At 41.5% G+C, this 18,009-nt stretch overlaps 1 protein-coding gene across 1 annotated transcript in view; it reads right to left on the bottom strand.

The window, feature by feature from the left end:
* The window catches only part of LOC306744940 (choline transporter-like protein 5-A), a gene marked incomplete at both ends in the record, with an annotated part of 31,744 nt that overhangs the window by 6,552 nt on the left and 7,183 nt on the right, over nt 1–18,009 (bottom strand). The window contains 7 exons of the mRNA XM_079227647.1: nt 759–882; nt 1,332–1,392; nt 1,941–2,069; nt 2,927–3,011; nt 9,209–9,293; nt 13,056–13,129; nt 15,644–15,692. Coding sequence (XP_079083773.1) covers nt 759–882; nt 1,332–1,392; nt 1,941–2,069; nt 2,927–3,011; nt 9,209–9,293; nt 13,056–13,129; nt 15,644–15,692 — 607 coding nt within the window. The remainder of the gene's footprint in view (nt 1–758; nt 883–1,331; nt 1,393–1,940; nt 2,070–2,926; nt 3,012–9,208; nt 9,294–13,055; nt 13,130–15,643; nt 15,693–18,009) is intronic.

Below are 18,009 nucleotides of genomic sequence, written 5' to 3'. Positions count from 1 at the left end.
AGACCTGGAATTGAAATGTTCAGCAATATATCTAGCTTACATTCAAAAGAATAATAATACCAAAATCGAAATGTATATTTTTTCTAATGAAGCTACGACGGCCTATAATGTAATACACAATCTAAAATTAGGTAGTGGGGAGGGGGGTAATGTTCAGAGAAAAAACTCCAAGAGTTTGTCCAAGAGTAAAGTCCTACATTTATATATATATATTTCTTTTAATTCTCTGAGAATTAAGTGGTACATTTACAAAAGAAACCTCACATATTTAGGAGAAAAAAGCTGCCACTTGCATTTCCAGCTCACTCTGAAATTGTAGCCCACCCAGACAGAAAAACAATCCATGACAATGATATTTGAGTTGAAGACAAATGTGACTATAAACAGACACAAAATCAGGCATTTAACTGTATTGATTTAGAGATATGCAATGTATTGCTTATTGCACCTGAGAGTATTTATTCATTTTTATTTATATTTATTCTCTATGGCGCTGACATACATTTTTGCAGATAACATTCAAATACGTGGAAGTTAAAATAGTATAGAAACTTGTAGAAATATGTCACAAGTCGACTAGTGACAAGAAACCCATGTGAAGGAAAGACCCTGCAGGCTGCTCGGTTTGAGGAGGGAAGTGTGGATAGGATGGAGTGCAGTATAGTTCGTTGGTGATTTGAGTGATCTTTGACAAGTGGAAACAGCAGAGGACAGACATGTAACACAGGAAGTAGTACAAGTAGTAGAAGTTACAGTACTTGGCAGCATGTTGGAGTTCAGTTACACTACGAGCCATTTCCAGAGCGTCTTTAAAGCTGGTTCGGTTCGCTACAGTCACAGTCCCATTGTGAGTGATGAAATCTGGGAGACATCTCTGGAGAACTGACACACACACGCACACACGCACACACACAAGCACACACACACACACACACACACCGTTAGTATCACCTTTTAATTTGCACTTAAATGTGCAGTCCATGACTTTAACAGTCGGAGGACATTTAAGACTTTATTATCATTACAGAAAAATACGAAGTTTAATTAAACTCATTAATTTAATAAACACCACATGTTTGAGAGCCTAAAATAAACTTGCTGGTTTAACTATTGATATTCAGAGTATTTTTTACCACACAGAGTAAGCATTGTGGTTTCCCCATCAGTCCATGGGACTAAATTTCATTTCAACTGATTATCCAGCCCACTGACAGGTTCTTTTTTTATGATTTTGGTCTGCAAATCTTTTTTTTTCAGTGATGACTTATAACCTTTGAAGCATTGACAAAACTAGTGAATTTTCAGGAGGTTGTTGGTTATCTCATCCTTACATGGTCTACTGGGTACAATCATGGAGGGACAGTCCTCATCTCGTAGAACCTGAGATACTGGCTGGAAGAAACAGAGGAGAGACAGGAGGGTTACAATGACAGCATGTGTGAGAGCTCTGGTTCTTGGTGAAGACTTTTGGCCACAAACACAACATTGGTTTGAACTTTGAAGAAAGGGGATTCAGGTTCATCAAGATGTATTGCTGAGGTCGGATACTGGACTCTCCAATCCTTCCTTGGTTGCACCCATGGGCTGGAAATAAGACGTGGATGTAGTCACCGCGACGTCACCTGCTGCTGGAATATCGATTCTGACAACCGAACACTTACCAGCCAGACATTCTGACGCTGGTCAAAGTTTGAATTCCATGTTTAGAGCTCGCTAAGTCGTCCGGAGGGCTGAGGCCAACATGCAGACTCATCTTTAAAGAAGTTGACTGTAAAAGGGTCGACAGGAGATGGCTCACTTTTTAGCCCCTTGGCAATACCTTAAGATTCTGTCTATTAAAGTTTCAAACAGGATCCACTTTGACCGTCACAATACTGGTCTAACTAATAACACCACACAAAGTACAGTAATAAACGTCTATAATGCGTCAGTGTTGGTACCTTGTCAGGGTTATTAAAGCCAGGCTTGCAGAACTGTCTGTAATATTCCCAGTAGCTCTTGCTGAGTTTGTGTTGCAGCTGCATCTCAGTGTAGGTGGCAAACTTGTCCGGGCACTTTGACACACACATCTGGAAGGAAATAGACACAGACAGTACGTTTATGATTTGATTAATTACTGTTTCTGGGAATATGGATCTCACCTTCATCAATGCCAGTACAAAGTTGCAGTCAGCTGGTAAACATAAATGTCAGTAACAAGTACTTTTTTTATCATTAATAAATGAATACGCACGTTACAATATGTGTCCCTTTTGGTTGCAAATGGTGTGACCAACACCTTCTCACACCCAACACGTCAAATAGCAACAATTGGTCAGAGGCCCTCGTTGTCTGATACCAACCAGACTTTTACCAAACTCCAATATAAATGTCTGTTATGAGCATTATCAAACGCTGAGAGCTATAACAGTATAATACGCTTACGAAGTGTCAGGATGAGGGAGGGTTACATGGATGGGTCAAACAGACGCAGGTCTTTCACCCAGGAGATCGCTGTTGGTGTCCAGTGTGAAACCTAGCTAATGTTTACTTCTTTTACATTACTTTTGTTATGTAACTTAAATACTTAACTAACATTGCATATTTAAGTTACGTAACAAGCTTATTATTTTATATAAAAAACACATATTTTTAAATAAACCTAAAGAAGTAGCTGTTATTCTAAAAACTAAGTTAACCTACAGCGGAAGTTTATTTGCATTTATCGAGCTGAAACTACACCGGGTCCTAAACAAATGAGAGAGGGGAACCTAGAGCGTCACAGTTTGAGGCATCTACATTTGACAAGTTGGAAGTGGGAATGTATTTAATTCAATGTGTCTCTGTGTGGTTCTAAACCGGCAAGATAAAGCCGGAATAGCCGTGTAAGATGATCGGATGCTGTGTTACTGTAGCAGATATGCAGCAGTAACAGTAAATGTAGTACCTGAGTTGTGGGGCACTGCAGGTTGATGAGTATAGCCGGGTTGGCACATTTCAAGATGTTGAAATAGAAAAGGATGGGTTTCTTCCTGCAAAAAAAAGTGAAAATTCCACACATAGAGATATATGTACAAGTAATTTCACATTTCTCTAATGTGCAGTATCTGCTTCTTTTCCTGTCAGTGATTCCCTACATGTTTCAGAATGCCTTGGTGCAGAGAGTAGAGGATATGGGTAGAATCTGCACATTGGTCCCTGTGGCACTATTTCCCTAAATAAAAAAATTCAGAAATACTTTCTGGTGGCTCAACCTCACAAACTTATATTTGCTCCTGTCCATTGTTAAAGCAAACATAATTATATAGTTTTACTAGAGATCATCAAGCTTTTAAAAGTGATGGATGCAGCTCTGTTTTCATTTGTTGGAATGGTGGCTGAAATACATTTCACATTACCATCATCACATTTCATTTAGCTGACACTTTTATCCAAAGCGACTTGCATTTTTTTCTATATACCGTAGACACAGCAACAGGGAGCAGTTTTGGGTTAAGTGTCTTGCTCAATAACACATCAGCATGGACTTGCAGGGCCGGGGCTCGAAACTCCGATCCTCTGATTGAAAGACAGGCATGCTAACCACAGAGCCACAGTCAGTAAGTGTAATGCTACATTCACACCAAATGCGTTGCGAATTTGACGCACGAGTAGATTACATGCAAGGTCAATGCACAGACGCGATAGGTTGCGAAAAAGCAGATTTTCCGCCGGGCGGCGCAAATAACTCATAATAATTTGACGCAGCGCAAGAGTTGAAATTTTCCAACTCTGGCGAAAGATTTGCGTGGCGCTGAGTTGCGTAAGACAATCAGCGTTGAGAAGATCCGCCCGTCATCACCGCCGTCCTGCCGTTGCTGAATCAAACTGCTGCTGGTCTGCCTGAAGTAGCGCTAGTAGCGGCACTCCTTCAGATGCTGTTGTGTCATAGTTGCGTCAGCCAATCAGCGTTGAGAAGCTACGCCCGCCACCACCGGCGTCTTGCCTTTGCTGAATCAAACTGCTGCTGCTCCGCCAGAAGTAGCGGCTTCATAAAGACACTGTTGTGGGACTACGGATAATATTATGAACCCAGACACGATGGAGTTTGATGTTCCGACGTATGTGGAATTTACACAACAAGTACAAAGCAGAACTAGAGGCTATTTCCATGGTGGATGCAAGAAAGCGGTGGTGGCTGGTCAAACAAACACAGAACTTTCACCCATGAGACCACTGTTTGCGTCTCCTAGGCGCAAAATAACTACTGTACTTATCATCATTCACCCATTCCCACACTGATGGAGGGGCTAAGGTTCCACCTGCCCATCAGGACTAAGTAACATTCATACACCGTATGCATAGCTACGGGAGCAATTTGGGTTAATCTTGCCCAAGGACACGTGACACGGAGCCGGGGATCAAACCGCCGATCCTCTGGTTGAAGGAAGGCCCTGCTCTACTGAGCCAGTTGCCTTGCTCTCTCATTGTTTCTTGTGTATTTATAGACCTGTCTTTTCTCTGCTGGTTGGCGCCTTGTCTTTCACCTTTGGTGCTGTTTGGAGCCTTCAGTGACATGTTGTTGCTGCTCCTGCCATTTGGACTCTCAGTGTGTAAGACCTTCATTAAAGTGTTTTCTGCCTGCCTGGTCTGAGCTTGGGTCCTTCCCCTGCTCAACACACTGTATATGACAACCCATGCTGACTGTATTGATCATGCTGTGAGTGTAGAAACTGTAACATCTACAGGAGGAAATGGTTTCCCGGAGATGTCTGTAAGATAAAGATGAATCATGACCTGAAGTAACCACATTCATTCTCAGGCCTCTTTCCCCGCCTTCATTAATTCAGTTTTTATTAAGCACATTTCTTTTTTCATGCCAATCACTTTGGTTGTTAGAACTGTATTTGTGTCAGTATTAGTTGATTGAATACCCTCCTCTGTGCATGAACACCCTATAGGGGCCCATAGTGACCCCAGGTGTCCTTAGAAGCAGTGTAAGCACTGCGTGGGAAGAAAGGGACGTGTGTGTCAGCGTAACAGGAAGTTAGTTATTGTTAGTGGCTTCTGATTTGGCTGCTCACCAGCACAGTCAGCAGTTGGAGATGCAGCAGCAACTCACAGAGGTGATGAAGATACTTTCAAACCCGGAGAGCCCAATGACTGCAGTTTGCATGGGAAACTGTCCTCGCTCCAGAGTCATAACACACAGACATAATATGTCTGACACTTCCTTAGAAAATCAGAGCAACCTCTGATGGCCATTTAAGGCAAATACACTTAAATAAATCTGCTTAGAAATCATTAAAAAGACTCCAAAATGTGACTGAGAATCATTACGTTTTCTCTTTTCCTTCACTGTCAAAGTAATCCAGTGAGAGTTTGTAGACATCTATATGTGAGAGGGTGACCAGACTAGGTTTAAATAAAATGTCCTTTTGGTCTTTTAATGTCAGTGGGCTCCTTTTCTGTGTCACATATTGTTTGTATGATATGAATAAAAAGAGCAGAACTCATCAGCATGTGGAAACAATGGATGAGCAGCAGATGGCAGCACAAACCAGAAAAGCATACAGTGCGGCCCGTTTTCTCCTGCAGCCTGCTCAACCACATGCTATCGATCACCTCCGTGTTGCATCAACTTATATTTTTCACACTAAGAATTAAATGGGACAATGCTGAGCATGATTCCTCAATTAAAAAGACACAGAGTATGAAGACTGCCAAATGCTTGTACTGCTAACATTTAGTTTTCATCCCACTGAGTGTTAGTAAATATGCACGTTGTCTTAATTCTGGGTCTGGATCTTCTGAAGTCTGTCGTTTTGGCCCGGATGGATCAAAACAGATTGATATGTTCTGTCTCATATCAAAGACTACTTCAAATTCAGCCAAGAAATACAGGACAGAACCAGTTTATTAATAACAGCCTCTGGGATCCCAAAATCCTTTGCACAGTATTCCTGAAAATTGTTAAATGGAAGTTATACAATATTAGTAATAATACATGTTATTTGTGTAGCGCTTTAAGAGGTACTCAAAGGCACTTCACATGGTAAAACCAGGAACAATAGAAGCAATAATAATATAAGCAAGATTAATGACATAACATTAAAACATAGTTAACTAGCATGACAGGTTAAAATCAGATTTAAATAAATGAGTTGTAAGTGCAGTTTTGAAAGACTGAAACTATCTGACGCAGGTTTTGACACCAGAGAGGTAACGACTTTAAATAAAATAAATAGACAGAAATGTAAAAACTCTCTGCGGAGATTTTAGCAACTGAAACTCCCGATAGGGACGGGAGGAAGTGGAGCAGCATTCCACCCCAGCAGCACACCTCCACCCGACAGACGAGCCTCGTACAAGTCATCGTCACCGACGCTGGCCAGTTGCTGCACAATGACTGGCAACATACTGAATAATGTAAATGAATAATGATGAACAATAATTAAATCAATGTAATGCTCAACCTGTGATAAAAAAAGAAAATATGCTAGCTGATCATTTTATTGTGAACATAATTAATTATTAATACAAACATAATTTAAATTGTGATGTTTCTATAACTTTCATATTGCCATATTGATTATATTACTGAGCTGTGATAATCACAACATGAAAGGATAAGATAGACACATCAGTGGCTGGCTCAAAGAAATATCGACTTTCATGAAAACACATAGATCCACTCACCAAGTAGCTCCTTTGAGAAGATCTTTTTTTTCTTGCTGTGTTACATTTCGAGCACCAGGTTCTTCCTCTCACTTCTTATAATTACATATCTTAAATAGATATGATGTGACATACCTCACCACCGCAAAAGAGTCAATCAAATATGAAATATTAGTAAGAAAACACACTGTAAATTATTTATATTCACCGATAGTATAAAGGCTACGTGAATAATACATAAAGCTGAATAAAGATGTAGCTTTCATACTAAACGTATAAAGAATCGTGATAGACCAAACCTGTTGCAAATACAATGTAGAAAATGTGTTAAGCAAAAACACAATTACATAAACCAACGGGACCATATTAACGACACACTGTCACAGTGTAGGAAAGCGCATTGCTATCGTCAGATAGGTGACAACTTTGTCCAGATCATTTTCTGTAACCAGTGTAGCAAGTAAGCATGGCGAAATCATCCAGGTAACTCCGCCATGCTTTCCTGCTCCACTGGTTTCAGAAGATAAGCCCAGCAGCCATGTTCTCATCTCTCTAATAGCTTAGCCTGCTGTGGTGGAGCAGCCATGATGGCTGAGAAGGTTAGCAGAAGGCTAAGCTAAACTTGCAACACTTTCTCTCCATCTCCATCACGGCTATTGCCTCATGCCACAGTGTATCATCTTAAATGTATGCAATATTCTGCAATAAAAGTCTGCAAGGTTACATTTTTATGTGTAACTTTAGCACAATGCAGCCTCAAAATGTTTACCAAAAAGTATGTATTAGAACATTATGATTGTGGTCATTAGAAGGGAAACCAAAGGTTCTGTGTTTTTTACTGACGTCACGTACGCCACTGAGTCACATGGCGCTACCTACGTCTGTGCCTTACGTTACTCTACAAGTGAATTTAATGATGACAACTTTGAGCTGAATCACTCCTCCCGGGCCCGTCTAGTGTAGTGTAGGTAGGCACACCTGCACATGCGCAGAAAGGGTGGAGCAGCTGAGGGATCAGGTACTGACACTGCCCAAGCGGAAAAATATGAAAAGTAGGGATGAGATCACAGTCCGTTGGGGGAAATCCCAGCCTCTGTCCTATCAGCACTGTCCCACATTGATATCATCACAAGATGTAAGTTACATGTGTTTTTCTTCTTTTCTATTTAGTTAGCTCGTTAGTTAGTTGCAATAACTTTTACAAGTTTATCTTACACAGAATAAGTAGATAATTTGAGTGACTACATGACATGTGAGCATGTGACAGAGCGTAGGTTGAACAGGAATCTGTGTGTAGAGCAGAGGTGGGCAAACTACGGCCCGCGGGCATTTTTATCCGGCCCGCCGAGTATTATAATTATTATAACATTAAAAAAAAAAAAAAAAGTTATAGTAAAGACCGCTGTAGCGCTTCTCCGTTCCCAAGTTCAGTTTCCCGAAACACGATGACCACAACAGACCAGCGTTGATGTTTCTTCATGATTATTTATTGCACAGCGCTCTTTTAGGCTTTTCGTGTGTGTGTTCTGCTGCAGCAGAAAGACCCCTGGTCTGCCTTCTGCTGCGCACACGGCTCTGCTGCAGAAGAACACACACACGAAAAGCCTAAAAGAGCGCTGTGCAATAAATAAGCATGAAGAAACATCAACGCTGGTCTGTTGTGGTCATCGTGCTTTGGCAAAATCAAATCGGGAACAGAGAGGCGTTACAGCAGTTTGTACGCGCCGTGCGGACCGCTGCCTGCCGTGTTCTGCTGAACTAGAGCGACACACAACACTTGCTGTGCTGCGCTGGTCAATTCCACTCCTCCCCCACTGATCCCACAGACAAAGGCGACACTTTTTTATTTTTTTTATTACCGTAATATACCGCAAACCACTGAAAAGCTCCAATTCTTAGCGGTCAGAATCCTTTTTAATTATGTCGTAAAGCGTTAACTTTAGAAGAATTACGGTAATATGAATCACTTTCTGTCGCCGGAGACGGGGTTTTTCTCCGCCAAACTGCTATACAAGAATCAAGCACCAAGGCAAGTTTTTTGCTAGCATTCAAATTAGCAAAAGCCAGCAAGCCTTTCTCTGAAGGAGAGTATTTGAAAGAATGTATGGTAGAAACAGCAGGTCTCTTATGTCCACAGAGCAAAAACAAATTTGAAAAATTGAGTTTATCACGCAGAACAGTGACTCGGCGTGTAGAACAAATTAATGAAGATTTAACCAGCGAGTTGAACAAAAAAGCTGAGTCATTTACGTTATATTCTCACACCGCCCCCTGCCGGCCTCGCCGTCGTCCAGTGTAGAGCCACGGGTCTCACACCGCCCAGCACCCCCTGTGGCGGACCACAGGCTCCCCACCTTCCCTTTGGCTCCAATAATCTGTTTTACCAGATACTCATACTCTCATGTGGTCTGCATTTGGGTCCGCAACATTGTCCTCCCGTGACAGGTTCACACAAACACTCTCCATCCATCTGATACTGGCCCGGCCTGTCTGTCAATTTTTTTTATTCAATGTGGCCCCTGAGCCAAAAAGTTTGCCCACCCCTGGTGTAGAGTGTATTACAGTCACTTACGCGTTGGAAGTCCCCTTCTGGCCACAGAACTGTCCGTAGCTGTCTGTTGGATGGAGCACCTTTCTGGGGTCCCCGTGCAACCAGGCTGGACGACACAGACAGACAAGACAGAAACAGGGAGACAGTGTGGAGATGAATAAACAATGAATTCATCATTTACAAAGCAGTATTACAACATGAATACTCATTAGTAACTCATTCATAAACACAGTTATACATGTTTCATTCTTGATTAATAAGCTATGGTTTCATACTTTATAAATGATGAACTCCCCATATGTAAATTAAGTATTCATGACTTGTAGATCATTTGTAAAGTGTTAGTAAATGATAAAAAAATGCTATAATTCATGATGAATTCAGGTAGTTACTACTCATTAATTCAGTAGTAACTACTCGTTAGTTAAGTATTAGTTAAGCATGTTCTGTGACTTAATATAAAGTGTAGACTATTTATGCCTTACAAAGCATAAGAAAATTCAGTAGTTACTACTGGTTAGTTAAGTATTAGTTAAGTATGTTCTGTAACTGAGACTTCTGCTAGCTTTTCAAAGTTATAAAGAACACAAAGTGATAAAGAACATTAATATGATGGTGCTGGGGGCCCATGCCCAGTGGCACGAGTGTTCCATAGTTTGTTGGCACATAGCTACCTATTATTGATCATGCTAGCTATGGCTAGCTCGCTAGCCCGTTAGCTCACTAGCTCGCTAGGAATCTATGTGTGTATGAGAGTGTGTTCACTTGTTTTATAACCATCCATCATCCCTTTGCGCCAAAACAGTGCCGTGGCCTAAAATTAGAAAATACATCTCAATACTGTGATTTAATGAACTAGGTCCATACAAACTACATCTACAGTCATAAGTAAACAAACAAAACAACTACTACTAACTAGCTGCAGGGCAATAATCTGGAATGTGTGTGTGAATGCGTGTATAAATGCTTTGAACTGGACTGAATCCAAAGTGTCAGAAACGAGAAAACGACTGGCAATGTTGTTTCGCCCTAACCGTCACCGGGACACGACTTCACCAAGAGGACAGCGGTGAGGACTGAGGACAGACTGGACGCTACCGCCTCTCTAGGAACAAGTGCTACTACAAGTATTTAAAGAGATATGACCTGAGACTTTTTTGCAGATACTGGTGGGCATTTGCTTCTGTGCCTCACACTGACATTTTTAAATCCTTTGATAGCCGGGTTTTGTGATTTTTCTATGCTATTAGTGGATTGGAGAAATTGACTATCCTCTCTAAACAAAAGAATGAGCTTGTGTGGAAAAGAGGCTTCTAATCACCTGCCTCGTCTCACTAGTAAACCGTGTCATCATTGTGACATTCAAACATCTACAGTGCAGAGAAATGGTTGCTGTAATTAATGACAATGAAGGGAGAGAAAATAAAGGAGATTGTGTTTATACTGTGTGTGTGTGTGTGTGTGTGTGTGTGTGTGTGTGTGTGTGTGTGTGTGTGTGTGTGTGTGTGTGTGTGTGTGTGTGTGTGGTGTGTAGGCTCTGACAACAAGGATGGATGAAACTAAGATGGGGTCTAAATACAAAGTGCAGACGGTGCACGAGACAGAGGGAGAGAGAGAGAGAGAAAGAGAGAGAGAGAGAGAGAGAGAGAGAGAGAGAGAGGGTGATGTCATCGGGAATGATGTCATCAGTGTTTGGTAGTAGCAGAGCTGGAGTGGAGTGATTCTTTGTGTAAGAGTGTGTGTGTGTACGTCTGTGGCCAGGCCCTTTATTCATTCACCCGTACAATCACACTACACGGGTGAAGGTGTGTGTGTGTGTGTATGTGTGTGTGTGTGTGTGTGTAGAAATGACGGCTCGTGTGTTTTCTGCGTGCATGTCTGTGTGTACATGTCTCCCTTATAGGGTGATGTCACCAGTAGCCCTCGGTAACACACACACACACACACACACAGACACACACACACACACACACACACACACACACACACACACACACACACACACATTTGGGAGGGACTGGCAATAAGAGCAATTGTGGTAACAGTGAGAGCCCGTTCTGTAGCAGCAGGAATAGGAGTGGTAGTAGGAAGAGAGTGAGGAGCTCAAACAATAGATCAATAGATTGAAATAGTAGTATCACCAATTCTGCCTCTAGCAGCTTTTTAAACCTTTGCATATTGAAAAGAACAGAATTACTGAATAATTTGGCCATTTCTTGCACATATTTGCATAAAACGCAGCAGGATATGAAATCAGCACCGGGATGTGAAAGCGCCCAATGATCTCACTATTGGGTGATCTCATACTAGTAAATGGGACACAGATGATGTCATACTCCTCCAAAAGCTCTGCCTGCTGTTTGACTGCAGCTGTAGCTTTTGAGGTGGCTTGACAGTATCGTAGAGTTTGCGTGTGTCAGTTAGAAGCAAAGACAGTGGACAGTGAGCAAAGGTTGTGTTTTCTGTGTTTGGTTGTGTTTTCTTTTGAAAGCATGTGTTTGTTGAAGTGGCTGTATGTTGAGCTTTGTGGGCTACTGTAGTTCTAATATGAAAACTGTGGATATTGTAAGCTACTGTGGTTCTTAAAGTGGCTTAACAGTACCAGAGTTTGAGAGTTCCCGAGGAGCTGTGCTCCAGAACATCAAATGCTTTAATTCAGCTTCCTCCTCCACTTCCTGCTGTGACTTCTGGGGCCGCTGAGCATTTGGCAACAAAGAGATTTCTGTTGTGATTTCTGCTGGATTATTGTCTTCACTGCCTCGGCTTCTCACACCTCTCTCTATCTCTCAGATAAGCCTCCCGACCGAGTGCTGTCTCACTTCACTTCATCTCATTCTTCCTCTCCTCTCTTTTCCCAATCTCTCTCTTTTCATCTCCTCCTCCGAACCTGCCCAGATCCACTTAAACAATCAATGTGATTGGGGCACATGGAAGAGAAGATATAAATCAGATGGGTAAAAATCAGTGGCGGGCTGTCAGGGCCTACTAAGTCTTCTCTGCTTGCCTTAACAGAATCACAAAGTTATAGCTATTTTATAATTATTTATTTTAATTTAAAACATTTTTTTAAATATAATTCAAAGTTAGAAGCTATTTTATAATGTAATTGTTTTTCACAAATACACTACGCCGCACCCAGCTGTTAAACAGCTGATCCACTGAACCGCAGGTAGAAAATCCACGGCCCGTCACTGGTAAAAATAGATGGGTCAAACAAACACAGGCTGCTGTTCGTGTCCCGTGTCAAATGAAAAAAGTCTGAGAAATGAACACCAACCACGCTCTGTTTCCTAAATCTAGCCGAGTGCTTTTGTTGCCTAAACCGTGAAGACGGTAGTGTCTTTTGAAAAGACCACCATGCATGTAACAAGTGATCTTGTCAGTGACGCGAGGAGAGCATCTTGCTTGAACTGACCAAGCTGCTGTGTTTGACACGTTGGGCTGAGAATGTGTCGTGTGTGTGTGTGTGTGTGTCTGTGTGTGTGTCTGTGTGTGTGTGTGTTTGTGTCTAGAGGTTCAACAAAGAAGAGGGCCCTAGTTACACACAAACTGTAAGAACCTCCCACCTGCACAGCTACTTACTGTTACTAAATAGGGAGTTGCTTTTTTCAGTTTGTTCAAACACACACACACACACACACACACACACACACACACACACGCACACACACACACACACAGACAGTAGTGGGGTGTGGGTGCTAACATTATGAGAGATCAAGAATTCACCGGAGAATACACTACAAGAAGAGACTGATCAAAGAGGCTTTTTCCCACACTCACTGTGCATGTGTGTGTGTGTGTGTGTGCGTGCGTGCGTGCATGTGTGCGTGTGTGTGTGTGTGTGTGTGTGTGTAGACTCACTCACCCACTATCCCCAGGGCCACATACGAGAGGATGACAATGATGAAGATCAAACAACATAGGATATCAGTGCAGCTTCTGAAACGACAGAGAAGAAACAAGCTGTCAACCAGCAGCAATCTTCATAAACACTTCATGCTACTGAAACTTTCGGAATCATATTCTTTAGATGAGAAGATCTGTGTCCTACTATCGTGACACAGATGGTGATACAACTGTGACTCTAGTTGAAAGTGGTCATGAGGCAAACGCTGCAGTGTTTAGAGTTCCTGTGAAGGAACGCGTGCTACATGTGCTGCTACTGTAAAGAAAATGTTGCTCTATTCTTTAATGATTTGTGCCTCGGGCTCTGGCGAGAGCAAGATAAAGAAACAAAGGGAAGCCAAATGAGAGGAAAAGTTTCCGAGCAGAGCAAGAGAGCTCAGAGTTTAATGAAGAAGAGGTTATTCCTCTTTAGGAAAGGAGCGAGGGAGAAATTATAGATGGAGCGTCAGAGAGCAACTGCAGATTTCCTCCCAGTCGCACGGCTGGAAAAGATGCAATTATAGATGAAAATGACGTGCGCGTGTGTGTGTGTGTGTGTGTGTGTATGAGATCGTGTGTGTGTGTTGAGTGTGTGAAAGCTAATTATGGCGAGGACTGAAGTCAGATTTCCGGTTGATGTGGGTAAACTAGTTTTATTCCGCTACGGCTCCATATGAGACCTCTAAACCCGCTGTGACGTGTCCACACACTCAGACACGCATCATGCTCATTTTCAGGTTCATTTAGGTAAACTATGCTCTGGAACACGTTGGCATGCTTCAATGTTTAACGGTCTGTCTGAAGACACCTGTGCTCAACTTCTGTCTGAAGGTCTGGGTACTTTCACAGTATCTATATATCTATAGAGCACCAGGTCCTGCTTTATAATCCAAAAAGACAAAGAAATCTCACTTTCTACAATATGGGACCTTGTGCTCTGTCTCTCACAAGCCCTTAAACTCCATCCCAACAACATCCCATAATGTAGCAGTGGAATTAGACATGTGCATGGCTAAAAGAAAAAGAAGTTAGGAAAAGATGTTTTCTGTAATAGCAAGCAATAAGTTACCTGTAGGGTAAAACATATGATTTATTATTGATATTGTGAAGGGTGGGTCTTGATATAAACATGATTGGGTGGTATGATATAAATAACATCTGTGAGCCTGTGATGTCTGTGATACTCCCTTGTGTCCTCCATTAAAGCATCTTACTATGAGACAACTTCTTAGGGCCAGACACTGAGACCTGGTCCCCACAGTCCAATGTCTCTCCGGTCGCTCTTCAATCAGACAACTTGTCACATGGACGTCCTGACGTGTCTCTCTCACTGGAGAAACGGGGCTCCTGTCATGGGAGGAGTGACCTAAGTTGTTGAATTATGTTGGGGGAAGTGTCTAATTAAATTTAAAAAACAGTTTCAGGTCTACGGATGTGATCTTATAATGGCATTAATGAGAACACTTTAAACCGTACTACTCAGATAAGAAATGTCTGGCCTCTCTTTATCAGTAGATGGTGTTGGAGAACAACATGACAGATGTACAGAAGCCATTTGTAGGGCTATTGTGGTAGAAAGTCACTGTGACACCATCTGTTGAATAAGTTGAAAGGGCCACAGTGACTTTTGAGGACAGGGAAGGTTGGGACTGTCCAGTTGGTAACTGATTCTGACTGGGTTTTGGTGTTCAGAGCAGAAGAGCCACACACGCTCCTCTTTGTGACGTTGTTTTCCTGAGTTCTTAGCACTGTAGCTATCGATCTGTTTAATTGACTGTTAAATTCATCTTTTGTCCTTGGAGCTGCAAAATATACTCATAAAGCCATAAAGTTGTCTGCCTGCTGCCCTAAAAATGTAATCAAACGAGGGTTTGAAGGGAAAATGTTCGCTCCCTAAACGTTCAAACTGAAGGTCCTCGACACTGAATGTACAGTAGCTTTAGCCACGCCCACAATTAGACACAATATCTACTCAAACTAAGATTTCTCACTCTAGATGTGTAAATAAATAATGTCTTAACAAGAACAGGTTCGGGTAAGACCAAGATTCAAACATGTGAACTGATTATGAACTTAGAAGAACTATGGAATATGGAATATGGTTTTCCGAAGGACACATGAAACATTGAGGACATCAGTGGAAGAACAAGTCTCTTTTTTTGACAGCTTGTGTGTCTGAAAGTACACTGATAAGATACACTGAAAAGAGAACTTCTATACAACCGGAGGAGTCGCCCCCTGATGGTCTGTAGAGATAATGCAGGTTTAAGTCACTTCGGTGTTGGATTAAATTTTCAGAACTGTCTGTTGCTGCCTGGTTGTGATGCACAATTATGTTATTTACTGAATGAAAAGAGGACCAGGAAGAAGAGATTTAACTGTTTTCCCATTGCTTAGCTTTGTCCTGGAATTTCCTGGAAATACTAGTAAAGACAGTGTTGTAATATTGGTTGGCTTAGTGTGGCCATACTGTGTGTATATATATATATGTATATGCATCCATACTTTAGGACAGAAAATACAGAATAAGGCATCTCTTTGTATGTAAAGAAGGAAGTAAGGAGTTACCTTCTGCGGACCGGACCTCTGAAGGAAGGATCAAACTTGTGTGGTTCTCCTGGAAGAAGAAAAGAAGGAGAGCAACGTAGTGAACAGGTGCTGAGGCTTTAGTCAAAGTACTTTCAGCTTTGTTGTTCAAACATCTCAAGCCTGCATTTGCATGTTGTTTGTCAGGCAGAAGGCCACCTGCAACAGAACCCTGCTCACTTCTGCCTCACTGGAAACGAAAGAGGCAACGTCACCTGCAACGAGTCTTTTGAGGAATCAGAGGAACACAACTGAAGTGGTGGTCATGACAGCTGATTCAGACCGCTCATGCTGGTCTCTGGTGGGAGACCAAGGTTCTGCCTCCTGGGCTTCCGGGTGTGGATATGAAAACTGTACAGCTGAACAGGGATCTAGAGCACACCGGAGGTCTCTCATGTCTTATTCAACAGTCTAAGACACACACCCCCAAGACAGTTATCTCACTATATCACACAATTAATTTTTTTACGACCGGTCCTGTGATACAGAGCTTATTTTGCATGTATTCATCTATATCTCACTGGATATTTAACTAGGAGTTCTTCAAAATGCAATGAAATGACCATACCAACTTTTGTAATTGATTGTGAGGCTTTTATCATCATGATTATAAGCACCTATATTATGTCTGTATGACTCTTTATCAACATTATACCCATTCCTTATTAATATCTCCGCCTGGAGATAATGAGATCGGTCATGTTTGTATGTGCATGCATCTCTGTGTCTGTCGACCTCTAATCGCACATAATGCTGCAAACTGCAAAATGTTTTGGGTCCTCATATATGGCCTCATGTTCTGCTCTTAACCCCCCCCCTTGTTGGTATCGGGGCCGCAACAAAACTGAATGCGTCGCCAGAGCCTCGCAATTGTGGGTTGTTTTTATTCAATCAAACATCAGCAGTGGTCATTGCAGACACACCTGACGGAGATGTGCACCTTTCTCCAGTTGTTAATCGCTCCATTAAGAACCCTGGAAATCCTGCTGCCAGCCAATCTATTTAATGTTGCTATGGTAACTCTCTGAAAACCACAAGGAGGGACTTAGCCAACTTCTCTATACTGTGAAATGAGTTGTCTTCTTCCTAACGGTGTGCATTGTGTGAGTCAATGAATGTGGAGCAGAAAACAACTATTTATGAGAAGAACAGGAGATGACCTCACCCCCACCGTCACATGATGACTTCTGAGTCCGCTCCATACGAATATTTAATGAATATTTGCTCAGCTTTTTGCTAGAGAAAATAGAACAGGTTTTTTAAAATGTTGTAATTGAGCATAAATAAAATCTTAACATATAATAATATTTGTAAGAAAGGTTGAGGTGAGAAAGTTAGCATATGGACAGGGAAGATGATCTAATTATGATTAACACATTTCCCCTTAGGGATGAATAAAGTATCTATCTATCTATCTATCTATCTATCTATCTATCTATCTATCTATCTATCTATCTATCTACCTACCTACCTATCTATCTATCTATCTATCTATCTATTTATCTATCTATCTATCTATGTGGTTGACATTTAAGGTGCCCTTTGGAGTTTCCTGTTTACGTGCAGTGTTGCTGTGATGTACCCTTAAGATCTAAAACACAGGTTGAGAGCATTTCCTTCCTCATGAAGGCTGTGCAAAGCCTGCTTTTTGTGTTTTGTTTCAGGATTTTTTTTGGTTTATTGGATGGTTGTCACCGGAGAGGACAGACAGGAAATAAAGGAGCACCAAAGTGTTCAATATGAAATACATCATTAATATAGTTTTTTTCTTTCAGAATTTGGGCATACAGTGGCTTGCAAAAGTATTCATACCCCTTGAACGTATCCACATTTTGTCACATTACACGCCACAAACATGAATATATTTTATTGGAATTTTATGTGAAAGACCAACACAAAGTGTCACACAATTGTGAAGTACAAAGAAAATGATATATGATTTTACATTTTTTTCACAAATAAAAAACTGAAAAGTGCAGTGTGCAAAATTATTCAGCGCCCTTTTCTCTGAGTGCAACCAATTGCCTTCAGAAGTTGCCTGATGACTGCTGAATGATTGAATGTTGACCGAATGACTAAATAGAGTCCACCTGTGTGTAATCTAATCTCACTACAAATACAGCTGTTCTGTGACGGCATCAGAGGTTTGTTAAGAGAATATTGGGGAGCAAACAGGACCATGACGTCCAAGGAACACACCAGACAGGTCAGAGATAAAGTTGTGGAGAAGTTTAAAGCAGGGCTATGAAAAGATTTCCCAAGCTTTGAACATGGTACAAAATGTGGAAACGTTCAAGGGGTATGAATACTTTTGCAAGCCACTGTAGAGTAAATCAGAGTTACCTTCA

This window comes from Taurulus bubalis (genome assembly GCF_910589615.1).
Source record: "Taurulus bubalis genome assembly, chromosome: 1".
In the NCBI taxonomy this organism is placed as follows: Eukaryota; Metazoa; Chordata; class Actinopteri; order Perciformes; family Cottidae; genus Taurulus; species Taurulus bubalis.
The sequence above is the reverse complement of the archived record's forward strand: the minus strand, read 5'-3'. Positions and strand labels throughout refer to the sequence as shown.